At 38.7% G+C, this 16,526-nt stretch overlaps 3 protein-coding genes across 5 annotated transcripts; 2 read left to right on the top strand and 1 right to left on the bottom strand.

Moving 5' to 3' along the window:
• Positions 1 to 149: 149 nt before the first annotated feature.
• LOC106386751 (dolichyl-diphosphooligosaccharide--protein glycosyltransferase subunit STT3A-like) lies at positions 150 to 5,506 on the bottom strand. Its single transcript, XM_013826563.3, has 23 exons — positions 5,245 to 5,506; positions 4,934 to 4,996; positions 4,797 to 4,852; positions 4,657 to 4,728; positions 4,461 to 4,566; positions 4,329 to 4,379; positions 4,009 to 4,104; positions 3,842 to 3,901; positions 3,643 to 3,756; positions 3,417 to 3,503; positions 3,154 to 3,257; positions 2,884 to 2,979; positions 2,598 to 2,718; positions 2,412 to 2,492; positions 2,199 to 2,321; positions 1,865 to 2,104; positions 1,613 to 1,756; positions 1,348 to 1,534; positions 1,177 to 1,274; positions 990 to 1,069; positions 830 to 917; positions 655 to 744; positions 150 to 417 (listed from the first exon to the last, which is right to left on the bottom strand). Exons 1-23 carry the CDS (start codon positions 5,368 to 5,370, stop codon positions 364 to 366), a joined length of 2,337 nt encoding a protein of 778 aa, XP_013682017.2. The 5' UTR covers positions 5,371 to 5,506; the 3' UTR covers positions 150 to 363.
• Positions 5,507 to 6,463: 957 nt separating this feature from the next.
• LOC106386752 (subtilisin-like protease SBT6.1) lies at positions 6,464 to 11,007 on the top strand. 3 transcript variants are annotated; one of them, XM_048752096.1, is made up of 10 exons: positions 6,464 to 7,114; positions 7,257 to 7,382; positions 7,506 to 7,658; positions 7,931 to 8,047; positions 8,170 to 8,354; positions 8,463 to 8,726; positions 8,831 to 9,899; positions 9,992 to 10,495; positions 10,588 to 10,648; positions 10,754 to 11,007. In XM_048752096.1, the coding sequence occupies exons 1-10, from the start codon at positions 6,596 to 6,598 to the stop codon at positions 10,837 to 10,839; spliced, it is 3,084 nt and encodes a 1,027-aa protein (XP_048608053.1). In that variant the 5' UTR covers positions 6,464 to 6,595; the 3' UTR covers positions 10,840 to 11,007. The 3 variants fall into 3 exon arrangements, with proteins under 3 accessions (XP_048608053.1, XP_048608052.1, XP_048608054.1); XM_048752095.1 differs by having other exon boundaries at positions 6,465 to 7,114; positions 7,254 to 7,382; XM_048752097.1 differs by having other exon boundaries at positions 6,797 to 7,114; positions 7,254 to 7,382; positions 7,921 to 8,047.
• Positions 11,008 to 13,757: 2,750 nt separating this feature from the next.
• On the top strand, positions 13,758 to 15,404 carry LOC125584145. The gene is made up of 2 exons (XM_048752094.1): positions 13,758 to 14,217; positions 14,937 to 15,404. Exons 1-2 carry the CDS (start codon positions 13,854 to 13,856, stop codon positions 15,257 to 15,259), a joined length of 687 nt encoding a protein of 228 aa, XP_048608051.1. The 5' UTR covers positions 13,758 to 13,853; the 3' UTR covers positions 15,260 to 15,404.
• Positions 15,405 to 16,526: the final 1,122 nt, after the last annotated feature.

Here is a 16,526-nt window from a genome sequence, read left to right as displayed (position 1 = left end):
AAAGTTTTTTTCTTAAGTTCTTGAGATCTTTTGTATTAAGGTTGCAGTAAACTCTGTACAGGAGTTTTTTTGATTGAAATAAATTTAAAATTCTTTCAAAAAAAGAAAGAAAGAAAGTTGAGCGGTGTTTGGGTGTTATTTGATAAATATTTGATAAATTTAAACTTCTTCATAGATATCTAGTGTAATTCTCCACAATAAACATGAAAATTCATCTTAACAAATCCACATAAAGGTCTACAAAACTTTTACCAATCCTACACCAGAAACTTTGACTGCGTCCGCAACAACTTCCTCGAGGGTAAAGAGAGACCTAAGAGTTAACATAGAACTCACCATCCAACAGTGAAAGTTATAGGATTTCTACATCCACGGATTCTTCTTCACTGATTTTGAGCTCACTCCAGAGCTTGTTTTCTGGAAACAATAACAATAACAAAAGCCAAGATTAACACATTTCGTTTAAAACGAGTATCTTTAGTCGTGACAGATCTATCTTAGCTTCCAAGCTCATTATCTCACACTCGTGTACCAATTGATGATACCTATTAAAGTCGAAATTCAACTAATACGGATTTACTAACTAAATGATTCATTAATGAGTACGTAGAAGGATTTTAGACTAATTTCACAAATTCTTTTCAGGTGCTTTACCTGTTTAAGCTTCTTTACTCTACCACGAATCCTGTTTTTTTGAGGTTTCAGCTTGTATATCCGAACCATCCAGTGGTGACTCGTGAAAACCTGGTGACAAAACCAATTCCATTTACCATAATCTAAGTTTGAACCAATGCGCCACTGGTTGGTGGTAAGAGATTCAAAATCTTACCTCTTCGAAATGTGTGAGCTTGAAATATTTCTTCCCAATCTCTGTCCGCCTGACTCGATCATAGCCTTTACCATCTGTCTCTACAAACCTGAAACGAAAAACATAAAAACTGAGCTTGCAAACAGAGTTCAAAGTTTACACTTAAAGGAAAGCTTCGTACCTGTAGTAGCAGAGCTTGTACATAAGGCAGTTCAACATTGTTGGCGTGGCCTCTGAATCAATCCGGTATTGACCATCTCTCTATGCAAAGAAATTAATAGGTAACCAGGTTCAGATTCAAACGCCTTGACACTATTGCGCCATCACAGCATGTAGCTAAAATTGAATGGGGAAAAACATAAAAGTACCAGATAATCAGCTTCCTTTATATGAGGAAACTCGCCGCCTCCAATACGCACCATCCACAGAAACTTATTAATATCATCACTTGGGTAACCAATCACACCTGATAAAATCATTGTCTCATCAGAGAATATAAAAGATAACAATGTCATGATTATGAGCCAAAAAAAACATACCACCAAAGACGACAAGAACGTATTTCACATCCAAGGAGTTGAAAATTTCCCACGCCGCCTTTTCTGGAGATGACATGGCAGTGCCAACAGTAGCAATGTGAGTATTATTCCAGGTGTTGTTGTCGACAATAACAGTTCTATTAGCCATAGCCGTCGTCTGATAACCATAGTCCCACCATGATGCCACCTACATGATTTTTTTTTTAGGCTCATATATCAAATACACCTTAACACAATCAGGCTTAATAGGATCTAAAAAACTTACTTTGTCATCCACGTCAGTATTATGGCTTAACCATGCATAAGACTCTCTAAAATCATCAAAGACGTGAAGGCCATCATGCGATTGAGATGTCAAAACTATTGATGGAGCTGAGTATGCTTCTGCAGCTGCCCAAACACAATGTATCTACAAAAAAGAAAGTATGCATTAGAAGTCTAATCATTTTTACTTTTTCGTCTCAACTAATTATAAAAGATGGGATCAAAACTAACAACTCCAAGAAAGACTGCATACCACATAGAAAGCACCCAACATTATAAGGAGAAGAAGCGCAACTATAGAGGCTTCAAGAGGCAAAACAAGAGCCTTTTTCTTCACAATCTTAGACTTAACAGAAAGTTTTTCAGCAGGTTCTCTCTCTTTCTTCTTGCCCTTTTTTGAAGACCGTTCTTTTGAAACTTCTTCACCCTTGTCAGTCTTACCAGAAGAAGCATCATCCTTTGGGGCATTTTTTGTAGAAGTGTTGTCCTCTGCCTAACAGTCGAAAGACAAATAATGTTTTGTCGAGAACTTGGGTAGCAAAGATGATTCATCAGATCGAATAAAGTAGAGAGAGAAGCATACTAACATTATCTTTGGATTTAGACGATAACTGGTATTTGATGGAACCCGTGAAAACATCAAAAGCTTGAGAGAGCGCAATTCCAGACATGATGCATGCTGCTGGAGCAAGCACGAGCATAAGACGAACCTAGAAATCAGGAGGACAGGTGATTCAGGGTGGAAGAAAAGAAGTAGGCAAGGGAAAGATGAATCTGTAATTCGTAGGCATGCAACTCACCATAACTCCGGAGAAGTATACAGACATTACAATATAGAGGACCACGAAAGAGCTCGCATCAGACAGAGGCGAAAAGCACGCCTACCAAAAGAAGAATAAGAAAATGGAAAAGAATCAACACTAACTCTATGGAAAAATGCAATGTTGTTCCGTATAAAATCTAACTATCATAAACGTTGAACTCACAATGATGCCAGCAGGGACCAAGAAAGCCAAAACATTGATATCCATGAAATAGGACGGCCAAGTTGGAGGTTGATGCTCACTTACACTTGCAATAATTGGAATATACTTGCTTGCATAAGTTCTGTTATATGATAGATAAGAAACCAAGAAATGGGGAGTGTCAGATATGCTTCAATTACCAAATGATAAAGCAGAATTTCTGAAATGTGGACAAGGGCATAATCTAAATTTGCAATGAAAATTAATCATTAGGAGAAATAAAGATTGAAAAACTAGAACAACTCACGGATCAAGTAGACTCAAACTCCTACCACTCCATCCTCCTGTTGGACTTGAAGCCACCAATGCCACAAGAACTGCCACAACTATGAGACACACAACCCTGTAAAAACAGTGGAGCACAGAAGTTTTTATTCCCTGATATATAATCCAGGAAACCTAGAGGTTATTTCATCGGTACAAGCTATGTACAGTTGGATCAGATGCAGATAAACTCCTCTTATCAAGGTATAGAAATCGCAGACACGTCAGAGAAAAACAGTATAAGAAAGCTTACAGGCCGATGGACACAACAAGTGTCACAGCAACTTTGAACATTTTAGGAGTGAGAATGCCTTTGATATAGTATACGAGTGCTACTACATGGATGATAATGAAAACCTGCATAATTCACCGATAAAATAAGTTAACTCGCATCCAGAAAATTAAGCAACGAGAGGACTGAACCATGGTCGTTGTAACACTCAATTTCAAAATGAATAACTAAGCATTAAAATAACAGGCATGCGTAAAAAATAAGGGCATGAAGAAAGAACTCACCAAAAATGAGGCAAAATGCTCAGACGTCAAAACCGCATTGAAGCCAACAACAGGTACCAACGCTGCTAACAGCGTGCCCAGCACAACCTGCATATGCATGCACACTAAATTTCAGAATAGTTTCATTTCAGCTATTATTCAGTATCTTACGTGATATATACAACCACTTCACTCCAACACAGACAACATATTTTTTTTCTATTACCAGAAGGAAGAAGACTCATACCAAAGGAGCATAGGCAATGTATAGTCGAGGAGAGTATCGGCCAGTTACAATGCACAAAAGCACATGCATTGGTATCAGGTTGATAATGAAGGTGTAACCTCCCCACGAACATACCTATGTGATGAAGAAAAAATGATAATTGAGGAGAGAAGGGTAAAAAGGAAAGGAGAAAAAAATGAGGAATGATCCCAAGTCGTACCATGTAAAAGTATGCAATGGCATTCAGGGTGGCATAAAACAAAGAACCTGTATTTAGTGTCTGCATTGAAAAAAAGCAAGCTTTATATTTGGTTGTTGAAGGCATTTTATTATCCACATGTTCCATAGAATAAAATAACTTTACATGCCATTGGAGAAAACCCTGACCTTTATGTAAAGATAAAAAGTGAAGATCAAAGCAAAAATGGCAACAGCTTCGTTGTCATAGCTCCCAGCTACAGATCGGGATATATATGAGGGAACCTGCAAAGATTACCATTTAGTAGAGAAAATAGAAAAACCAAACAAAACAAAACTCTAAACAAGTGCATCAATAGACTTTTGTAGCAAATTCACAACCAAGCATGAACATATAAAAGTCACAACCATGATATTCTAGGAACTTAATGTTTTGCTGTTCAGAGCTCGTTAGACCACCATCACTTGAAGGAAAAAAAAAATCCAAACAAACCAATTGAATAACATACCATGGCTAAAAGAGCGGCAGCTGCTAGTCCAGCACCGGATCCCTTAACTTCCTGTTAGAATGCAAATAGATACTGTTTGATCAACTGGTTCTGGAATTTACTAAAGAGATCACGTTAGACAAAGAGACAAACCTTGGTCAAAAGGTAAGTCGCCCATGATGCAAAAGCAGAAAACACAGGTGCAGTGAAGACACAAACAGTCTCTACTGACAGAGGAATGTTTATTGAATTCAAGACCCTGCGGCAGACAGATGTAAATATTAAAACTTTAAACTAACCCCATAAGTGTATATCTATAAATTGCTGGTTTCGACGAGAGTACACTCACCACCAGATGGTTCCAGCCGTCAAAGTTAACCCAGGGTAAACAGTTCCTCCAATCACACGGCCAAGAGGATACCTAAAATCAAACAAAATTAGTATAACACTATTGAAGATATCAAAGAAAATAGACAAAGAGATAATTACCAGGTCCGATCATCAAACCAATTCCAGAACTCGTATATTCCATTCTTTGATAAGAACTGAATTAAACAACAACATAATAAATTAATATGAGAATTCGCCCACACAGCAAAAATATAAATTATATTCTGGATATAAACCTGAGTGACTCTATAATTGAAGTAAGGATCAAACTCATGAATCACACTTTCATACTTTATCACCTGAAAAGAAAAGAAAAAATCAATGAACGTTACCAACCAGAATAATTAAACACCGATACGAAATTATAATTAGCCTCCTCCTCATCCCAAGCATTCTATTAATCCAAAGTAGAGACGACACGCAAATGCAATGATGAGATCGGATCCGGAACAATCGGATCTAAACTAGTGTAACCTCGATCTAGAGCCTAGCGGATTGTAAAGCACTGGGAATGAATCAAAGGAGCAGAGAGGTGAGTGGAACTCACGGAGAAGAGACGGATCGAGAAGGCGAGGACACCAATGAGGACGAGGATCAGAGCTGACAGAACGGTCCCGAAAGCATTCCTCATCGCAGACGGCGTTCCGGGAGGTAGGCTCTCTACAGCCGCCATTTATACGCGGCGAAGGTGAGCTCTTCGGAGGAGAGGAGAGAGAGGAGAGTCTCAAGGTGGGAAGAAGACTGGGAAGGGTTTATCGAATCAAAAACTATCTTCGGAGAAACAAACAACCTCTCACACTCACGGGAATCACACAATGTTCAACGACTGGCCTAAGAATAGCGCCTCCGTGGATTTAACACATGGCAGGATTTGATTCGCTTACTTTATCTTAAATATCTTTCTGTTTTTTCTTTTGCTTGATGTGAAGTAACAATCAAACCAAACCGGAGTTGACTAACTTTGCAGAACCGTAAAATCCCGTCAACTTTGTAAATTTGGTTGCCGGTTATTGTGGACCGAAAGCTGACGTCTTTTTCCAAAGAAAAATCAAAATCCGGTTAAGCTAAACTCAAAAGCTGAATTATAAACCAATCATGATTTAGATGTTAAACTAGATGTTGAGTTCAAACCAATCATACACACATTCTATAACCGGTTTGTTAGCACAAAACAATACATCATAACAGCACCGTAACCTCTTGGTTTGTGGTATTAGAAAGATTTTAAAAAATTGATTTAGCTATTTATGTCACTTTATTTTTTTGGTACACAACCATTTATAACTCCATAGTTAAATGTGCTTGAACTATAGTAGTAGAAAGACGAATGATCTATCGGAAAGTAATACGTGATATTGTGCGAATGAGACTAAAGCACAGAAAAAGATCACATGGTGATTGCAAGATCAGTAATCACAACTAATAAACCTCCAAAAAATATATCACATGTCGCACGGAATGAGATCCACGGTCCGAAAAAGGTATGTCAAAACGTTACAAAAAAATTTTAGTTAATAGTTTAATTTAAGATTTATATACGAGGAGGTGTAAGTTTCAAATCACATTTTATTAATAATTATGCATATTAATTGAGAAAACACATAGTTTGACAAAAAAAAAAAAAAAAAGAAATTGAGAAAACACATATCACCCGATAAACCGGAAGCAACCGGAATTTTATGCACCTGACAAAGCAGTCGGTTTTGTTATAATTTAAGCTGAACGAACCAAACCAGCCGGTTCAAAAGTCACTTTCTCACTCCACCAACTCTTCCCGTGTTGGTTCATCATTGTGCAGCGTCCAGAACATCAAAACTACCATAGGAGTGAAGCACTTTCTCCAGCGACGGCATGTGCGTCAGCGAATCTCGCCATCAAACCCTAATCCAACCATCGCCATGAAGATGCTCCTCGCAGAAGCTTCTTCATCCGCTTGCAGATCCTCCATCCTCGTCGTCTTCCTCTCCGTTTTTCTCTTCTGGCGTCTCCGTCTCAACCCGCAGAACCTAACTCCCTCCGATTCCGAGATTTCAACGCACACAAACTACATAATCCGATTCAAGCACTACGAGCCTGCGGAAACTCATCGGATTTACCTCGAATCGGAGGTCCGATCCGGCGGTTGGGGGTGGATCGAGAGGGATAACCCGGCGGCGAAGTATCCGACGGACTTCGGCGTTCTGTGGATCGAGGAGAGCGGGAGAGAGGCCGTCGTTGGAGAGATTGAGAGGCTAGCGATGGTGAAAGACGTGAGCGTTGAGTTTAGGTACCAGAGAGTTTTGCTGGGAGGATCTTTTCTCGACGGGGAGAAGCGTCCGGGGAAGATCTTCACTTCCATGTCTTTCAAAGGAGGGGCTGATCACTCTGCGGAGGCGGTTCTTAGTAACGCCACGTCATCAAGGCATCTTCTTGCTCAAGTGAGAGAGATTGTCAAAGTTATATATTAATATCTGCTTTTTTTTTTGTTTGCTCACTTAATGCGACTATAATAGTGTAGCATTCGTAAATTGAAAGTGAGTTTCTTTTTACGAGTTACACTTTTGTTTAATGTTTCAGAAGACTCAAGTGACGTCCATGTTTGGAGCAGATGTTCTCTGGAAGAAAGGGTACACTGGTGCTAAAGTCAAAATGGCTATATTTGATACTGGAATTAGAGCTGACCATCCTCATTTCCGTAACATCAAGGTTGAATAAAACCATAGAAGATTTTAGATAAAGAGTAGTAGTGTTTAAAGCTAATAGTTTGTCTTTGAGATTCTAATTGTCTTGTTAAGCTCTGAAGCTGGTATTAACGCAGTAAACTTTCAGGAGCGTACAAATTGGACAAATGAGGACACTTTGAATGACAACCTGGGGCATGGGACATTTGTTGCGGGTGTTATTGCTGGTCAAAATTCAGAGTGTCTTGGTTTTGCCTCAGACACGGAGATCTATGCCTTCCGAGTGTTCACAGATAACCAGGTAATGCATGATCACGCATCAGATACGTGTCTTCCTCAACTAAATCTTACTCACTCATGATGCAATTGCTAATATATTAATAAGGGTTACAGAGACCTACACGTTGATCTCTATTTTCCTCAATATAGTATAATTTACTGTTTTATATATGAGTTTCTACCTTTTCTCTTTGTCCTCTCTTCATCCTTACTCCTCCCATGCATTGTTTTCCCAGATATGCAAGTTATCGTAGTCAAATAGGTTATGAGAAATTTGCGCTCAGCTTGTTGCAGGTATCGTACACCTCATGGTTTCTTGACGCTTTCAATTATGCCATAGCAACAGATATGGATGTATTGAATTTGAGCATTGGGGGACCGGACTACTTAGATCTGCCTTTTGTAGAGAAGGTAATGGTTGCCTAATCTCTTGGTTAAAGTTTTTATTATCCTGTTGAGTCAAGAGCCGGGGTGTTTCTCTGGAGATATATGAACAGTACCGTGTTCCAGAGGTGCTGATTAACTTTGAACAGGTATGGGAAATAACAGCCAGCAATATCATTATGGTGTCAGCAATTGGAAATGATGGGCCACTTTACGGAACGTTAAATAATCCAGCTGACCAGAGTGATGTCATTGGTGTCGGTGGTATTGACTATGATGATCACATAGCTTCATTTTCATCTCGTGGGATGAGCACCTGGGAGATTCCTCATGGGTACTGCTTTCTTTGCTGCTTTTACATTTCCATTTTACGAACGCAATTGTATAGATACAAAACACTTGTTTTCATGCAGCTCCTAACTTTAAAAAAAATGGCTTACAGATATGGCCGTGTCAAACCAGATGTGGTTGCATATGGCCGTGAAATTATGGGGTCCAAGATTAGCACTGGTTGTAAAAGCTTGTCTGGAACAAGTGTGGCCAGTCCTGTTGTTGCTGGTATTGTTTGCCTTCTTGTAAGTGTTATTCCTGAAGCTAGTAGGAAGGACCTGCTTAATCCATCAAGCATGAAGCAGGCGTTGGTTGAAGGTGCTGCTAAGCTTTCGGGTCCTAATATGTATGAGCAGGGTGCAGGAAGAGTTGATCTGTAAGTTAACTTACCCTCATCGGTAATCACCATTGGATTCATCCTTTATTATTTTCTTCCTATTTCCTTAATTTTTGTAGTCTCTAATTTTCCTCTTTTGTCAGATTAGAATCATATGAAATTCTAAAGAGCTACCAACCCCGAGCAAGCATTTTCCCGAGCATTCTTGACTATAATGATTGTCCATATTCCTGGCCCTTTTGTCGTCAGCCACTATACGCGGGTGCTATGCCTGTCATTTTCAACACGACAATTCTAAATGGTATGGGTGTCATTGGCTACATTGAAGGTCCACCAACATGGCATGCTGCAAACGAGGAAGGAAATCTTCTGAGCATTCACTTTAAGTACCCAGATGTCATATGGCCCTGGACTGGCTATCTAGCTATACACATGCAGATCAAGGAAGAAGGTACACAATTCACAGGTGAAATAGAGGGTAATGTAACTGTGAAAGTCTATAGCCCACCAGCCCCTGGAGAAACTGGGCCTAGAAGAAGCACTTGCACTCTTCAGTTGAAACTGAAAGTTATTCCCACCCCACCACGAGCGAAACGTATATTGTGGGATCAATTTCACAGCATTAAGTATCCTCCAGGGTATATTCCAAGAGACTCTCTGGATGTCCGCAATGACATTCTTGATTGGCATGGTGATCACCTGCATACAAACTTTCACATCATGTTCAACATGTTACGTGATGCTGGGTACTATATCGAGACTCTTGGTTCTCCCCTTACATGTTTCGATGCTCAGCAATATGGAACTCTTTTGATGGTTGACCTTGAAGATGAATACTTTCCAGAAGAAATTGAAAAACTCAGATATGACGTCATCAATACAGGACTGGGTCTAATTGTGTTTGCTGAGTGGTATAATGTTGCTACCATGGTGAAAATGAGGTTCTTCGACGATAACACACGCAGTTGGTGGACTCCAGTCACCGGAGGTGCAAATATTCCCGCACTGAATAACCTTCTTGCGTCATTTGGAATTGCGTTTGGAGACAAGATTCTGAATGGGGATTTCAGTATTGACGGTGAGCAGAGTCGATATGCTTCTGGAACGAACATTGTCAGGTTTCCTGCTGGTGGGTTTATGCACAGTTTTCCTTTACTGGACAGCTCTGAGAGTGGTGCCACACAGAATCTGCTGCTAACAGGGTCCTCGAAGGTAATGAGAAACAACTTTTCTTTGCTTCTTACTGACTTGCTCTTCTTTGGTTGAATTGCATAGTTTTATGTAATATTCTGCTCTATTTACAGGAAGACCCTGCTGTTCTTGGGCTTTTGTCGATTGGTGATGGCCGAGTTGGTGTATATGGAGACTCAAATTGCCTGGACAGTAGCCACATGGTCACCAACTGCTACTGGCTCCTGAAGAAAATGCTAGATTTCACCAGTTCAAACATCAAAGACCCTGTGCTTTTCTCGAAGTTTTCTAAGAGATATTCACCCGTAACCACAGACGAGAAGCAACTGCCGTCTCGAAGAACTGATGTGAATTTTTCGACATACTCTTCTGTAATCGGAAAGGAGCTAATCTGTCAGGGCGACTCCAGATTTGAAGTATGGGGGACTAAAGGATATAACTTACACGTTAGAGGAAGGAACCGTAGATTGCCCGGTTATCGTGGCATTGATCTAGGTCGAGGCTTGAATTCCACAGTGGAGAATACAAGACCTGCACGTTATAGATCAGCCAGGGAAGAAGGTGAGCTTAGTTCTTCCAGGAGCAAGTATCTGGGAGGCCTATTCAATAGAGACGAGGTACTTCTTCTTATCTTCTAGCTTCTTTTTTTTTTGTCTAAGCAGTTCTGGAGGGACTAGAAAGTTTGTATTATTTTGCCCTCAATTTGCAGATTGACATGTCATTTCTTGTTGCTACTCGCTGGATAGTACCTGCTGGTGTTGCAGCTAGTGGTAATATTCCCAACTTCTTTCAAGTCTGCTTTAACTTTTGTTGCATGATAAAGCAGGTATCAAACTTTTCTGGATTTCGATTTGATTGTGTATCCTTTGATGTAGGAGTTCTAGTGCTACTAAGCATATGGAGGATCCGGCAGAAGAAGCGTAGGAGGAGAAGAGCATCTGGATCTAATCGTTTAGCCTAGCATATAGCCGTGTCTAGGACCAGTCGATTTTGCCTGCGTAGAGCTTTAGCTACCCATTTAATTTTCTGTAGCTTTTTTCATACTGTCATTTACACTGGCCACAGAAATGTAATTTCACTTTTTACATTTCTACAGCTGGGAATTTTTCAAGAAATTAGTTTTCGAAAACCTCATATGAAAAAAAAATACGTTTTGAGGAATTAAATAGAACTTAGAAAATGAGTAAGAAAACCATTTTTATTTATAATGCATCCTACGTACTTGCCCAGTAATAGTATGAATTTGAAATTCACCTGTAACCAGGCGGTCACCACATCCCTTAAACTATTAATACTACTACTATAAATTTCGGTGTTGTAAAACTTGTACAATTATTTGCAGTAGCTAAGTTGGTTCAACTCCCCATTTCTGACACCCCTTATACTGGGTTCGACCAGCAGTTGACTAGTTTTTAGTGTTTTACTTTTGTTTTTTGTACGGGTCGAGGCCCATTATATTTTTATTGTTTATATTGTGGGCTTTCAAATCCTAATAAAACATTTGTGTGTTTTTGTATTAAAAATCTGACACTTTTTCAAATTATTGACACTTTTATATATTATAGTTTACGTTAAATAAAAACATTATTTAATATTTAATAAAAATAATTAATTTTAAATAATAATTTAATTTATGACATCGGTAAAAAAAATTTCTGGATCCGCCGCTAGTGTTCACTTCCATACATTCTTTTTTTTTTCCTGAACACACTTCCATACATTCAGCTGACCCTTTCTCTTGCATTTAAAAAGAGGGGCTGTTTGTTTCACCATTTGCCATCTCCATCCAAATGATTCATTTGTATGATCTATTCAAATGATCCATTCAGATTTTTGTGATTGTTTGTTTGTCCATCCACATAGCTCATCTAGATGAATCATCTAAATGAATCTTATGTTTTTTTTATTTATTTTCATTTCCATTCAAATGAGTTTAGTAAAAAAATTACCAAAATATTCTTGTGTTGATTTAATCATATGTTTAATATTAATTTTAACTATATTACATTTAATTATTTAGTTTAATATATTTACATTAGAATTATTTCAAAATTAACGAGTTTTCTTTTTGCGGTTTGGGCGGGAAAACAAGTTTTTTCGGTTTTAGCGAGAAAACACATTTTTATGTTTTGGCGGAAAACAAGATTTTTCGGTTCTGGCGGGAAAACGATATTTTTCGGTTTTGGCGGGAAAATACAAATTTTTGGTTTTGGCGAGAAAACAAGTTTTTGCGGTTTTGGCGGGAAAACACGTTATTGGCGAGAAAACACATTTTTTCGGTTTTGGAGGGAACCACGTTTTTGCGATTTTGGCGGGAAAACGTATTTTTGCGATTTTGGCGGGAAACGCGTTTTTGCGGTTTTGTCGGGAAAACACGTTTTTGGCGAGAAAACGCATTTTCTGCGTTTTTGGAGGAAAACACATTTTTGCGATTTTGGCGGGAAAACATACTTTTGCGGTTTTGGCGGGAAAACGCGTTTTTACGGTTTTGGCGGGAAAACGCGTTTTTGCGGTTTGGCGGAAAAACGCGTTTTTGCGGTTTTGGCGGAAAAACGCGTTTTTGCGGTTTTGGCGGGACGGTTTTGGCGGGAAAACGCGTTTTTGGCGAGAAAAGTCGGGAAAACACGTTTTTGGCGAGAAAACGCAATTTTTGCGTTTTTGGAGGAAAACACATTTTTGCGATTTTGGCGGGAAAACATGCTTTTGCGGTTTTGGCGGGAAAACGCATTTTTGCGGTTTTGGCGGGATAACCCGTTTTTGTGGTTTTGGCGGGAAAACGCGTTTTTACGGTTTTGGCAGGAAAACGAGTTTTTGCGGTTTTGGCGGGAAAACGCGTTTTTGCGGTTTTGGCGAGAAAACGCGTTTTTGCGGTTTTGGCGGGAAAACGAGTTTTTGCGGTTTTGGCGGGAAAATGCGTTTTTGAGGTTTTGGCGGTAAAACGTTTTTTGCAGTTTTGGCGGGAAAACACGTTTTGGCGGGAACACATTTTTACAGTTTTCGCGGAAAAACGAGATTTTTCGGTTTTGGCGGGAAAATACAAATTTTTGGTTTTGGCGGGAAAACACATTTTTTGGTTTTGGCGGGAAAACACGTTTTTGCAATTTTGGCGGGAAAACACGGTTTGCGACTTTGGCGGGAAAATGAGTTTTTTTGTGTTTTGACGGAAAAATGTATTTTGGGGTGTTGGCGTGAAAACATTTTTTTTTGTGATTTTGGCTTAAAAACATGTTTTCGGTTCTTGCGGAAAAACACGTTTTTGCAATTTTGACGGAACAACATTTTTTTGCAATTTTAGCGGAAAAATGCGTTTTGGTGTTTTGGCGTGAAAAAATAGTTTTTAGCACGGGAAAAAGTGTTTTTATAGTTTTGTCAGTTTTCGTTTGTGACAAAATGATAGTATGTTTAGGTTTATAATTTGTGAATTATATTAGGGGTATAATAGACATTATACCATTTTGAATGAATCATCTCCATTCAAATGATCCAAATTGGTTCAGCTGAATGGACTTTAAAATTAAGTCTAAATTTCTAAAAGTGATCCGGATGATCCATCTGAATGAGTTGCACTTTTAGTGCCTAAACAAACAAAATTCTTATCTTCATCCAGATGACTCATGCAGATGGAGAAACAAACAGGTCCAGAATCCTTGAAATGGTTTTCGAATTCTTGATTGAAAATGATTAAATTAGGAACACACAACCTCTAGGCCCTATCAGTGACAACCCAGCTTAGCTCAATTCTAATTTACTTAAAAACTAGGCCCTAATTAATATAAGGCCCTTAAAACATGGGCTTTGCCGCATTTTTTCTAGACGTACAAATAAAATAAGACACAAGAAGAAATACATAAACCAATGAAAGCGGTTAGAGATTGACCGTAAATTCATGTTGCAACTGAACCAACCGTGAATCAAGTCGTTCGAGATTTAACCCAAACGGTTTTGCCAAAAACATTGGTCTCTCCGAAACGAAACATGTCGTCGTCTTCAAACTTTGTAGTGGAATCGTGTGACGTTGATTCCGAGGAAGGGGTGAAGCTCCACACGAGAATCTTCAAACCCAGAGATGAACAAGTTAGCGACGACGGGGATCTAGCAATAGTTTTGGTCCACCCTTTCTCGCTCTTGGGTGGTTGTCAGGCTCTGCTCAAAGGCATAGCTTCTGAGTTGGCCTGTAAAGGTTTCAAGGCCGTCACTTTGGATACAAGAGGTGCCGGGAAATCAACGGGAAGGGCTACTCTTACTGGCTTCGCTGAGGTTAAGGATGTGATTGCTGCTTGTCGGTGGGTTTCTCAGAATCTCGGTGCTCATAGGATCCTCCTCGTGGGTTCTTCTGCCGGTAAAGTTTCCACCTTTCCTTCGAATTTCAGTGTATGGATTCTTCTGAGTTAGTATTCAAATCGAGGGTTTAGCTTTGAACATTCGAGCTGTATTTGATCTGTTTATTGTGGTGAAAAAACTTGACAAAAAGTGTTCCTTTTAACTCTTTTTGTGTCTCTCTATTCAGTTCTCATTACTTATTACGGAGATGAGTTTTGCGGTTTTGTTGATACTGACATTATGATTTGTTCTTCTGTAAGTTTGCTAATTTACTTGAGCTGAGGTGACTTTGTTCCGTTTTGGTGTTATCTCTTAACTGGTTTAGTTGATTTTAATTGATGTAATTCTAGCTCTGTAGATGAAGCATCTTTCTTGTGTTTTAGTCTAGATGATCAACTTTAGAGAGTATTACATGAGAATTGAATAAGAAAGTTTCAATAGACTGTGGGAAGGAGTGAAAAAAGATAAGCTTTGGTTTAAGTTTTGAATAGATACAATCAATGTAAAGTGTCTGGGTGATTTTGAGGTAGAGAGTGGTGGTGACATCATCAGATCTTTGTCTGACATGGTGCATCTTCTTGTAGATTCCTAACCTCCCTTTTTGATGTTCTTACATAGCCTTGTGATTTGCCATTGTGTTATATTTAGAATTATTTATCTCTTGCTGAGCATAGAAAAAGAACTCGCCTATTGTAAAAGAAAAAAAAAATGAAGTTGTATTCTATATTTCTATGGCAGGTGCACCAATCGCAGGATCAGCGGTGGAGCAAGTAGAGCAAGTTGTTGGATATGTGAGTTTAGGATACCCATTTGGCCTAATGGCCTCGGTTCTATTTGGGAGGCACCACAAGGCCATTCTCTCATCTCCTAAACCCAAACTCTTCGTTATGGGAACACAAGACGGTTTCACTAGCGTTAGCCAGCTCAAGAAGAAGCTGAAATCTGCAGCGGGACGCACCGAAACACACCTCCTTGAAGGCGTTAGCCATTTCCAGATGGAAGGACCTGAATACGATTCTCAGATGGCGGATGTCATATGCAACTTTATTTCATCCTTGTAAAATTCCATATTCAACATAGACAGTTGTGCAAGAACGAGTGCAGGCAGAACTTATATGGTGGTGCGTGTTGAACTGTTGATGGTGTTCCACAGAAACTTGAAAATATTGTGTCCCTTCGTTAAAGGATAAGCTATTGCCTGATGAAGAGATTTAGCCTTTACTATTCTTTATAGTTATATCTATGTTATACTTTCTATTACAGTCCCACTTCATCTGGTCTGATTTTATACGATAGTGGATATTCCGCAATAGTGAATATTTCATTTATTAAATGTCGGTTTTATAAATGTAATTTAGAAGAATTTTAGAAAAATAAAACTTTCTCAAGCCACAGTTATGCAAAACGTTAGCCTTTCTTGTTCATATTTTTCACTTTTTTTAAAAAAAAGTGATAAGTGTTGCGATGGGTTATATATGTATCAAAATTCAAAACATATACATACACTGTTTTCTTAAGATGGACTACAACATTTGTTAACAGAAAAAACTTGAATAAATGATATTTTTCTAAACTGGATTTAAAATCTACATTATAATAGGGCAGTTGCATCACTCCTGATGCGATACGTCATCGATATGTGGGTCCCACTTTTAAAAAGTGTGAAAAATGTGTCAAATTTGTGACTCGAACCCGAGTTATTGAGATCTAAACAACAACATTTATACCACTGAGCTAAAGGATTCTTTGTACATTGATGGCTGAAACAAATATATATTTATGAAGGTTGGAAACCTTTGCTTCTTCGGTTTTCTCTGTGGGACACCCATACTTATTTATTTTATCTAACGATTTAATAAATACTTTATAACTCACGTTTTGAAATGGGATTCGTTAAAAAAAAAACCCAATAAATCTCTTTGGTCTGTAAGCGTTCTCTTCAATGAAAGTTTAGGGCTTTCAATTTTTAATGACTCATCTAAGAAACACAGATTGACTCTTTGAGTTTCATGAATCATTTTTTCTTCTTTAGTCTCTACATCTCCTCATCTTTAATAAATTCATCATCGGTTCTTTTATTTTGCCTGATAAATCATGATTGTGTGGTTTTAATTTTCTTTGGCCATCCTTACCTTGCACCCTTTGATTTAACCAAGAAGAAGAAGAAGACATTTGTCGTTCTGGATGCCATCGAGGACTCAGCTGAGTCACACGGGAGACATACTATTCGTTGCCTGATTGTTCAAGAAGAGTTTATGTGCTGTGAAACATATTTGTTTTTTTCATCAGTTTCTTTGTTTAATCTTTTTCCTTGCAAATAATGATGGC

This window comes from Brassica napus, chromosome C3 (assembly GCF_020379485.1).
Source record: "Brassica napus cultivar Da-Ae chromosome C3, Da-Ae, whole genome shotgun sequence".
In the NCBI taxonomy this organism is placed as follows: Eukaryota; Viridiplantae; Streptophyta; class Magnoliopsida; order Brassicales; family Brassicaceae; genus Brassica; species Brassica napus.
This window is presented reverse-complemented; position numbering and strand designations above follow the sequence as displayed.

Coding starts and splice junctions, on each gene's coding strand:
- LOC106386751 (XM_013826563.3), bottom strand. CDS start 5,370: ATGGCGGCTGTAGAGAGCCTACCTCCCGGAACGCCGTCTGCGATGAGG. Junction 4,729..4,796: donor TGGTTTGATGATCGGACCTG/GTAATTATCTCT, acceptor GTTTGATTTTAG/GTATCCTCTTGGCCGTGTGA. Junction 2,105..2,198: donor CGTCTAAATCCAAAGATAAT/GTTAGTATGCTT, acceptor TTCGACTGTTAG/GCAGAGGACAACACTTCTAC.
- LOC125584145 (XM_048752094.1), top strand. CDS start 13,854: ATGTCGTCGTCTTCAAACTTTGTAGTGGAATCGTGTGACGTTGATTCC. Junction 14,218..14,936: donor CCTCGTGGGTTCTTCTGCCG/GTAAAGTTTCCA, acceptor TTTCTATGGCAG/GTGCACCAATCGCAGGATCA.
- LOC106386752 (XM_048752095.1), top strand. CDS start 6,596: ATGAAGATGCTCCTCGCAGAAGCTTCTTCATCCGCTTGCAGATCCTCC. Junction 7,659..7,930: donor GAGTGTTCACAGATAACCAG/GTAATGCATGAT, acceptor AGCTTGTTGCAG/GTATCGTACACCTCATGGTT. Junction 8,048..8,169: donor ATCTGCCTTTTGTAGAGAAG/GTAATGGTTGCC, acceptor AACTTTGAACAG/GTATGGGAAATAACAGCCAG.